Source organism: Fistularia commersonii, chromosome 11, assembly GCF_037954325.1.
Source record: "Fistularia commersonii isolate RoL2024-O1a breed Wild chromosome 11, RoL_Fcom_v1.0, whole genome shotgun sequence".
Lineage (NCBI taxonomy): Eukaryota > Metazoa > Chordata > Actinopteri > Syngnathiformes > Fistulariidae > Fistularia > Fistularia commersonii.
The window spans coordinates 14,677,167-14,687,866 of NC_141294.1; the positions used below are offsets into that span (position 1 = coordinate 14,677,167).

The following is a 10,700-nucleotide window of genomic DNA, read 5'->3' on the forward strand; positions in this document are numbered from 1 at the left end:
GTCAGCAGTTAACCTGTAAAACTACAATCTTAAAAGTGTTGATAATTTTTGTTATGCTGCCTCTCCTGGAAAATATCATTAATTTGACATTAATTTTGGAGGAGGCCCAGAGGATGACCTGAGATGTATGGATGGAGGAAAAGAGGACAGAAAGATAACTGGCGTCGGAGAAGAGGATGCAGAGGACATGCCTAGATAGACGCAGGTGATTGGCCCATTGGTTTGACGGAGGCAGGTGATTGGCCCATTGGTTTGATGGAGGCAGGCGATTGGCTGAGGCGACCTCCGGAGGCAAGAAGAGTCGTAATAGCATGTAGAGCCGCCCCGAGCCACTGGGGGCGCTATATCACCCCGCAATTAGCGCCTAATTTCTTTGCCTATTCTCCTCGTTTCCCTGTTACGCCGGGATGAACGACTCCCTTGGTGACTAGGTGTAGTTTCCCCGTCGCGGGGAATGGAGGTTTTCTGCACCCCACCTGCTCACTATTGAAGTCCCACATCGGAGGGGGCGACGCTATCGGAGTCCACGGAGGTGTGTCATATTTGAAAAGTTGCGGACCATCATTTGAATGTAAATTCCGTTGAAAGCTGCCGTAAAACAGCGAGTCGCTCCGCGCCACCCAGCGTGTGTCGTCTTTTTCGGTCGACTTCAGTTATTAACCTCTTTTTAACCCGCGTCCCCGCTAGCATCGCGTCCATGGAGGACACCATCGACGCCCAGCTAACAGAGCTGGGCTTCAGTGACGTCCTGCGGCTGCGCGTGTCGCGTGACCGCTCACCCCCGCGCGCCCTCGCCTCACTGTTGGATACGCGCGAGGAGCCGCTCGGGGTCAGAGGTCACCCGGAAGTGGAACGCGGGGAGGGGAACCCCGCGGAGACGCGGCCGGCGGCGGGAAGCGAGTCCGACGATAGCGATGTGTCCCAGGGGTATGAGGAGGAGCTGGAGGAGGAGCAGGACGAGGACGAGGATGAAGAGGAGGAGGAGGAGGAGGATGGAGGGGGCACCGGTATGTTGGTCTATCATCTATTTGTGTGAAATGAGATGAGATGAGAACAACTTTATTAATCCCGAAGGAAATTGTTGTGCCAGAGTTTCAAGTAAAAACATAGCAGTAGCTGTTTGCAGTAACTACAAAGATTGAAGATTCCCTGCGGCTGAGGGAAGAGGAATTAAAAAGTCCGATAGCCTCAGGTAGGAAAGACCTCCTGTGGCGTTCAGTGGAGCTCTTTGGTGGTATCAGTCTACGACTGAAAGAGCTCCGACAGAACATCAGTGTGGCATGCAGGGGGTGATGGAAGTTGTCCATGATGCTGAGGAGCTTCCTCATCATCCTCCTCTCTGAAACCTGCACAACAGACTCCAGTTCCACTCCCAGGACAGATCCAGCTCTCCTGATGAGCTTGTTGAGTCTGTTGGTGTCAGCTGTCTTGAGCCTGCTGCCCCAGCACACAACAGCGTAGAAGATGGCGCTGGACACCATCGAGTGGTAAAACATCTGCAGCATGGTCCTGCAGACGTTGAAAGATCTGAGCCTCCTGAGGAAGAACAGACGGCTCTGACCCTTCTTGATGATGGCATTGGTGTTAAAAGTCCAGTCCAGTTTATTGTCCAAGTGGACACCCAGGTATTTATAGGTGTCCACATCAGTACCCCTGATGGTGACCGGATTCAGGTGGGTCCTTTGTTTCCTGAAATCCACCACCAGCCCCTTTGTCTTAGACACATTGAGCTGCAGGTGGTTCAGTCCACACCACTCCACAAACCTGTCCACCACGCTCCTGTACTCCTCCTCCTGGAGTACAGGAGCGTGGTGGACAGGTTTGTGTCGGATGTTTCAGGTTTGAAACATCTGACAGTGACATTGACAAAAAGACAGGAGGCAGAGCTAGAGGTTGCAGAGATGAAGATGTTGAGGTCATCTTTGGGAGTGACCAGGACAGATAGAACCAGGGATGAGCTAAAGAAAGGAACATTTATATCACAAATGGCTTACAGGATGAGTTTAGGAGGTCATCATTAATGATGATGTTCAGGGGAGGCCGAGTAACAAAAACTGCTTCTATCAACGAGATTGTAGTTTTACAAGTTAACTGCTGACAAATGTGTACGTAAGCGTCTTAGAGTTTTGTATCGGAGACAATGTTCACCAGTGGTTTAACATTTAAATCACTTGTCTGGCGAAATAGTGATGCATGAAGGCTGTAGATGAAACACGTGAATCTTCACAAGAAAGTGCAACAGTGGATGGGCAAAGAAAATGCCAAAGGGGAATCACGCTGAAAACGATAAAGGCACCGTGTTTTAAGTGTGTTGTCCAAGAATAAATAAGAAACACAAAACGAAGATGATGCACATGAAAAGCTTCCTTTTAAGACTGCAGTGCGAGGGGACAGTACCAGGGATGAAAAGCAATGTAACTGAAACACAAATGCGAACTACAGTATGTTTTTGACTGAATAACAAAAGCAAACCGTATAGTGCTTCAATGTAAGCCTCCTTCGGGAGCGTGTTTTATGACATGATTTAACTGTTGAGCCGTGAAGCCCAGCAGCAGATCCTGCAACCGACCTTGGCCCTCGTAGCTCATGGCTGGGCCCGAAAGGAGACGCTCAGAACGCACCGTTCAGGGGCGGCTTGGGGAGAGTGTCGTGGACGTTCTGCTCCTGGAGATGAACCCTCATGGCGGAGTGGGGAGGCTCTTTGCACACCTGCAAGACCACACAAACACACACACACTGAGAAGTTGGCTCGAAGTAGTGTCCGTTTTTGTGGCCTCCACCACGGGACCGGACTTTGTTGTTCCGGTGTGTTCAGGTTTCATTCAGGGAAAACGTCACAATGGTCAGGAACTGGTCAAGCAAAGAATGGTTTATCTAAAAGTAAAAAATACATTTACGAGATATCCAGAATGAATGTCGCTCCGAGGGGATCGTTCACCCTCTCTGGACAGCCGCTGAGGCGCGTCCATCCGAATGTGCAGATGATTATCTGCACATCGTTCGCTCTGAGGGAGTGCGAGTGATTCATACCGCTGCCTCAACGGTCAAGTTACTTCCTAATAAGGAGTTGTTTTTTTTTACACTTTTTGGAAGTGGGCAGCGAGGTGTACCAGGCTGTGCCTTGGACTGGGTCACGGGGTACGTCACTGATTGCACGCGGGGGGTGTCAGTTGAAAAATACAGAGTTGGGTGTACCTTTGTCATCTCGTGCTCGTGCATCTCGCAAATGAATTTTAACAGTAGCTAAGAGGGAAGCACTGGGGTTCTTCACCCACCTGTGGTCAAGGAGAACTTCATCTGTGTCTCGTTCTTCCTGCAAGGAAGACCCAGTAGATTTATTGAGATGACAGGGAATATATCCTGGGCAAGTACTTAGGGTCAACAAAGTGTTGGAATGGGTGGAGAAAAGTGTCAGGGGTACGAAGAGATAGAAGACTTATCAGGGATGAAGATATTGAGGTTCTCTTTGGGAACGACAAGGACGAATTGGATCAGAAATGAGTCCATCAGAGGGACGGCACATGTTAGATGTTTTGGAGAGAAGGTTGGAGATATATAATGATAATAATAATAATACCAATGTTCCAATAATATATTGGTAGACAGATGCTGGAATTGGACCAAAGAGCAGATTTATGGATGTCGTGAAAGAGGATTTGAAGTTAGTTGGTCTGAGAGAGGAGGTTCCAGAGAGTGGGGTTAGATGGAGAAGGTGGATTCACTGCAGTGACGTCTGAAGGGAAAACCCCAAAGGAAAAGAAGAAGAGTTTAATTACATCCACTTCCTGGTACAATTTTAGAAATAACCAACACAAGCTGCCATTTTTGATTGGTTGCTATATTGATTGCATGTCAGAGATCCTCACCTTTATGGTTGTTATTTTGTTTGTTTACAGAAAAAAATATTCACTTTCTGCTCAGTTGCACAGTATGTACAGCTTCACGGATCAATGCTGATCGACCGTAGCGGGATTGATCGATTGCATGTTGGATATCCACGCCTTTGTATTACCCAGGTGAATTTTATGATTATTTAGTGTGTTCACATGAAAAGTCAATTCACTTTCCGCTCAGTTACTCAGTATGTGTAGCCTCACGGATCAATCCTGACTGACAGCGGCAGCTATTGAACCGAACCGACACGAGCGGCCATTATTGATTGATTGATTGATTGCATGAGGGAGATCTCCACCGTTGAAAGCATCACGGTGAATGTTATGGTCGTGATATTTTGGTTGTTTTCACAAAGTGTCAGTCAGATTCTGCCACGGGTGATTGTCCATGAAGCTCTCAGGTCAGGGAGGAGAAACACACACACAGATTGGCAGTAGTTAATATGAAATGTGTATATTTGTCCTAAATTCAGAAGAGAAGACAAACCTTATCTATTGGAATCTAATGACTTTCAGTGGCTATTCACCTCGAGGGAAAAGTCAGAATCCAAAATCAAGGCTCTTGGAAAAGAAAAAAGTAATTTCTTCTATTAGAAGGTTGATGGGAATCCGAAATTGTGAAAAAATCTGACTCTGGCAAGGCTGATGAACGTGCATTCTTCACGTGGAGGACATATATTTTAGATACAGCCTACATTCCCGCCATCGATAGAAGCAAAAGGAGGACCATCTGGTACAAGGAAGTGTCTCATCGAGTCGGGTCTTGTGATTTTCAGGTTCTCCTTCACACACCCCTTCCGGATTTTATTTTCCGCCTTTGATTTTTCAGTATTCACATCCGTATTTCTCAATTCCAACAACTTCTCTCAAGCCAGGTTTGGGCAGGTTCAAACCCTACGGGAGAAGGGAGTGCTGGATTTCCTGTAAAATTATTTCCTTCTTAACATACTTGAGTAAAGAGACCAGAGGATCACTTTGCTTGTGCATTTAGTCTTGCAAGAAGGGAAGACCGCAGCAGAGCCCTCAAAGGAGAAGTTTAGGGATAATCACGGTCTCTTCATGCCTGTTGGGAACAGCCGATTCTAAACGGGAAGGAAACAGTTGTAATGGAGGGTGCGCAACAACGATAGCTCCGGCCCACAGAGAAAGAGTTCGAAGACTTTACTGAGGTAACGGGAAGACAGGCGGGACTCTGACGGGCCGGGTCGGTAACAGGAAGAAGGACACTGGTACGTGTCAGAGACAAAATAACAATATGGCAAGAGTGAGCGTGGAGCTGGTTCCGATGGAGGGGAGTTGATCGTGCCGATGGGTTTGCAGTTGTGAAACCAGGTGAGGCGGGCGGGCCAAGCGGAACCAGGGGGCCAAGGGGGGACCAACGAAGACCAACGAGAAACACTGACCCGATCATGACATCCATACTCTGATTTGGGATGAGTGATCGAAACCATGATTTTACAAAGCGCAGCTGTTATGCAACAAAGACTTCTTGCGGGAATATAGAGATTCATGCGTTTTTCCATTACAGAACTTCAACTTTTTTTTTGTAGAATTAGAATTGATTCTATCATTGAAATGGATGAATGAGCTGGACGGTGTATATATTTTGAAAGATGAATAAAAGCAGAACTCAAGGCTTTTTTTCTTTTGTAAGATAGACTTAATTACCAGCCCTCTGATGGAACTCTATAAAAAGCTAATACCGTAATATCCGGACTATTGAGCGCACCTCAATATAAGCTGCACCGGCTAGCCGATCGCTATCTCGGTCTTCCTCCTGCGCACTGAAACCGTCAATGTCGTCTTCTTCGGTGTCAGAGTTGAACGGACTCAGAATTTCCCGGTCATTTCATCAGTCCGATGTGATGAGGATAAATATTTTAGCGGCGTGAAGCTCGTTAGCGTCCGCCACCCAAAAAAGTCCATATATTAGCCGCATCGTTGTTTACGTGAAAAAAGTGGCGGCTTATCGTCCGGAAATTACGGTAGGTTGTTCCTTCCGGTCGCAGGTCAAACAAAAGCATCTGCTAAACTTCCTGTAAATGTGAAATTACCAAAGGGAGACTAGACCATTGTGGGCTTGGTGTTTCTACCTGACGACGTCACGGCTTGCAATTGTGCCTTTGTGAGGTGAGTTTAATGCGTTTCCGGATGACCGTGAAAGTCCTATGTCCTCTTGTAAGTTAATTTAGCGTCATCTGCCGTTCTGTAAGTAGCCCTTCAATGGCCTTTCGTCCTAATGCCGTGTTCTCTTCCCTTTCCCCAGCGTTGAGTCCTTCAGGCGATTACCGCTGCGGTGTGTGCGGACTCCTGCTGTCTTCCCAGTTCAAACTCCAGGACCACATGAACCTGCACACAGGCGCGCGTCCGTACTGCTGTGCAGAATGCGGAAAACGCTTCTGTCAGGTTTACTACTACCGCGTCCACTTGCGGACGCACGCTCGCATCGTGGTGGATCGTCTTCAGTGCCGCATCTGCCTGAAGGGCTTCGTCTCCCAGGACGATTTGAAGGACCACCTGTCGAGAGCTCACCCCGGGAACGAATTCTACGAGTGCGACTTCTGCAAACGGGTGTTCACTCGTCGGGAGGCCTGCGAAAACCATGTGGAGACACACATGTCTGTGATGGATGTTACCTGTAATATATGTGGCCGTAAATACGCCTCACAAAAAGCCCTCTCGCGGCACCGGAGAAGGGCGTGCCATAGAACCTTCAAATGCACCGACTGCTCGAAGACCTTCGTCAAGAAAAATGCCCTTCTGAAACACAGCTTCTCCCACCTGGGTTTGTTGCCTTACACCTGCGTCCGATGCCACAGCCACTTCCGCCTGGCGAGGCTCTACCTCCGGCACAAGTGCGAACCTCAGCGCGTTCACTGCGTGGCGTGTCTACGAGAGTTCCTCTGTCTGGACGACTTTCAGCAACACAAAAAGGACACGGGCTGCTGGGGCTCCAGAACGCTGAGGGGCGACGACGTCCGATGTTTGGAGTGCGGAGAAAGATTTGACACCAAAGAGGAGCTAAAGAAACATGCCGGCGCTCATCAGAGGATTCTGAAATGTGCCGAGTGCGGAAAGGGGTTTCGGTCGGCCTTGTTGTTGATGTCCCACATGGGCGGTCATGCCGGAAACTCTCCCTGCCTTTGTCAGTGCTGCGGCCTGGGCTTCCCCCACCAACAGTCCTACGGCAGCCACCTGAAGACGTGCGGACAGTCAACTCGTTTTATGGTAAGTCTTTGCCTTCACCCGTTCAATACGCTTTCACGTGGATGACGAGAATATTTCCTATTTACCCAACGGGCACATTTGAAGAAAGGTAAAGTTCAGAAGAAATCATCGGCATGAATCGCATTGCCCTCGTAGTAACGAGCAAGCAAATCTCAGTTTGGGTGATCAGAGGATAAAATGTATCTTGCACGTCTGGAAGAAGATAATAAAAAAGACGAATCCCTGGGTTACGGAAAATTTGTCAGAAGCGAAGCAACGGGTTGAGCCAGTACTTCATATTTGGCTTACATTCGGGAAGTTCTTTTGACAGCTACATTAAAAAAAACCCAAATTTACAGCGGGGCATCTTGCGGTGGGGTTGCATCATTATAATGCGGGGTGATGCAAGTGGCCTACGTGTCAAAGGTCAGAAGCTTTTTGTGCCTCATTTGATCTTGTAATAAAAACAATCTGAGTCCATGTTTCCCTCCCAATGCGGTGCGAACCACGGCTGCGCTGGTTTCCGAGTTACAGCTCGAGTCACGTTAAACGCTGCTTTGACGCTAATCTTGATTAAACGTGTGAAGTTGTGAAGTCTTCTGATGTTTCTTGCAAGCTGCTTCTCATGTGTTGGGGCATTCACTGACTGGAATGTCTCTATGCCTCTCCTATTTTAGGACACTCCCAAAAAGTTCAAGAACTCACAGGATTCTTCATCGGATGCCAAAAAAGACACAAAAGACTCAAAGGCAGACTGTACAAACCCAGTAAATCCAGTTGGTTTACCTCCCAAGGCGCGAATCCCCACTTCCTTGATCAAGGACCCAGGAGGTCCAGGTGTGGTGACGGAGAACCCGTCCACTCCAGGTTTTGGTCCATCAGATGGTCGGTGGAGGCTTCCTCTTAACGAACAGCCGCCGCTCGTGTTCGTTCCGGTCTATCCAACTCCAAACATTTATCCCCCTCCTGCTGTCTCTGAGTCATTACCTGCTCCTGCTGTGCCTGGTGATGAATACCTCAAACTGAAAACCCTTCTGGATTTGGATTTAGTAAGTAGGATTACACAGGACAGGCATCCAGAATGTGAGGAACCTCTGGATTTGTCCAAGAAATGCAAGTCATCAGAAATATTGGCGAGTCACATTCCTCTCCGTGGTATCAAGTGTGAACCAGGAAAATTTGAAATCACGAACTAACATTCAAGCTGGAGAAAAGGCAAACGGATAATGAGGACACTGAGATGCTGAAAACAGATGTCACGCCGATCTCACTGTCTGATAACACACCATCCTCTGCACCAATAACTGACGTAAAGGGCGAGACGTCATTCCCTATCAAGCCAGGAGAACCGTGGAAATCGGGGAAAAAATAAACAAATGTCCTAAAAATGGAAATAAACATCTATTCACAGGGCAATAAGCTGGGAAATAATAAGAAATTAACATTCAGAACCTCTAAATGCACAGCAGAATATTTCCCATGTCAATCTATTGATCACCCTGTCAAAGGAACATCAGTATTTCCATATATTTGGGCCTTTAAAGCCTGTCAATATTTTCTACATTAATGCTCTTATCACTTTGTTGTACCGCTATACCAAGGGGACCTCTTGTTTGACACAAGTGTGTAGATGTTTATTTGGATAACTGGCAGCAGTGACAGCAATGTCAAGCTGATTTATGTAGCAGTTGTGACACAATAATACTCACATGTCTTTTATATAAATGCTCAGTAACACTAATGGGGACCTTTTCCATCATGAACACTTTTATTTGCTAATTTAAATGCATTTTTTTTTTTGTGATGGTACCTATGTCTACAGTGCAAGAAAATCAATATCTTTCATTTGGCCAGAGCCCAGAAATAACAACGCGTTTGCCGTTTTGGCCATATTGAGATTGACAGAAAAAAAAAGGGTTGCATGTTACCAGTCATCCGGGTCGTGTCATTCTTTCAGTTTATATCCAATCTGAAGAGGCCTGTCACATGAGAGTGTTTTTAAGTTAGATTGACACTGTTTTTGATAACTGCTATTCAGGTAAAATTGCGAAATAATTACATTGATTTTATGTTCTATCACTCAGGATCCACCTGCTGTCACTTGCCAGACTGCTGGGATGAACGTACTTGTGTGTCAGTGCGTTCGGTTTTCCTCAACTAGCATGAAAATGCAAGCAATGCATGAAAATAAGGAGTGGAAAGAACAAACAAAACTGAGTTTTGTACCTGGACCTTGTCATCAGTGTTACTTGCAGTGCAGGGAGATGTTTTGAGGACAGACCAGTATTTTGTTAAAGTGTAGGTTGTGAAACAGTATGAGGCATTTCAATAGAGATGTTGTCAGTGTGGCGGATAATATCCACATATTGACCGTGTTTGGAACAAAGCACCCATTGATTATGTATCTATTGTGTAACCTGCATGTACATTGGCAAATGGCACATCACAAAGAAATCTTTTATTATTATTTATTTAAATGGAATGAAAAGTTGGCGTCGGGGATAGGCGTGTCTCGTCCATGAACGCCCCTAGGGTTTTATTGTCTGGAAAGACCCGGCGGGAAACGAGTGAAAAGCCTGTTGAGATCCGACATTTCCTGGGTTCTCGTCTCGAACCCGAACCTCACCGATTTTCCCCCAAAACAGAAGCCTGCGGTTGTGTGAAAATCTTAAACTTCCAGTGGCCGATTCTTACCGTACCTCAGCATCTGTTGAACGGTAAGGAGTGCTACAATTCAGGTTTTATCGGGCCTACTGGGCACTTGTCAGGACAAAGTTTTGTAATGAATTACGAGTCAAATGTATGAGATTTCCCAATTTTATGAGCTCGTGGACATGTGATCACACAAACTGAGCAGGGAGATCATCTCCTCTCAGAATCTTAGGGAATAATACGTTCACATATGTCGACTTTGTATGTATATAATCATATTTGTAACGAGAAAGACCTTTTTTTTTTTTTTCATTTTCTCACCATTACATGAAGAAATCACGTGTCTGCATGACTTGGCTTTTTCTTCCTGCTATTTCCGCAATGGAACGTTTAAATACAGGGTGACGCTTAGGACTTAGAAAGGAATATTGTACTGTAGTACTCTATGCAATATTGTGGATGAATCATTAAGAGTATATGTTTGTTTTGATGGTGTTATGTAACCTTTCCTGGCCAAAAACTCTCTAGTGAAAACACTGTATTACTTGTAAGAATTGACATTGTGTACATATTTATATTTTATAGCATGGCAGTTCTGACCTGTAATCATATGATTTCTTTTTTTTCATGAGTCATGTTTGATTGATTTTGTTTTTGTTTTTTTTTTACCTAAAAAAACATTTGAAATGATTTGCCAGAAATTCTTGTGCATCTCTAGTGCTACTCTTTATGTGAGATGTGTGTTTATTCGACGGCAATAATTAAAAGCTCCGAAACCAAAAAATACAAAATGGTCAAATGAGATATGTGGTGTGGTTTCAATGTTGTCTTCACAAAAGGTACAAATATTATCTTCAATATTAAAGCGTATCCTCTATAATTCCTTAGATGGATAGATGTCGTTCATAATTTTGAAGTGGGTCTCTTTTGCCTTGGGGGTGTGGGCAG

The 10,700-nt window shown here is 45.9% G+C and overlaps 1 protein-coding gene across 1 annotated transcript; it reads left to right on the top strand.

Annotated features, from left to right (window-relative positions):
• Positions 1–423: 423 nt before the first annotated feature.
• On the top strand, positions 424–10,564 carry LOC147229642 (uncharacterized). The gene is made up of 4 exons (XM_086155225.1): positions 424–532; positions 688–1,007; positions 6,160–7,121; positions 7,778–10,564. Exons 2-4 carry the CDS (start codon positions 698–700, stop codon positions 8,294–8,296), a joined length of 1,791 nt encoding a protein of 596 aa, XP_086011351.1. The 5' UTR covers positions 424–532; positions 688–697; the 3' UTR covers positions 8,297–10,564.
• The last annotated feature ends 136 nt before the right edge of the window (positions 10,565–10,700 follow it).

Coding starts and splice junctions, on each gene's coding strand:
- LOC147229642 (XM_086155225.1), top strand. CDS start 698: ATGGAGGACACCATCGACGCCCAGCTAACAGAGCTGGGCTTCAGTGAC. Junction 1,008..6,159: donor GGAGGATGGAGGGGGCACCG/GTATGTTGGTCT, acceptor CCCTTTCCCCAG/CGTTGAGTCCTTCAGGCGAT. Junction 7,122..7,777: donor GACAGTCAACTCGTTTTATG/GTAAGTCTTTGC, acceptor CTCCTATTTTAG/GACACTCCCAAAAAGTTCAA.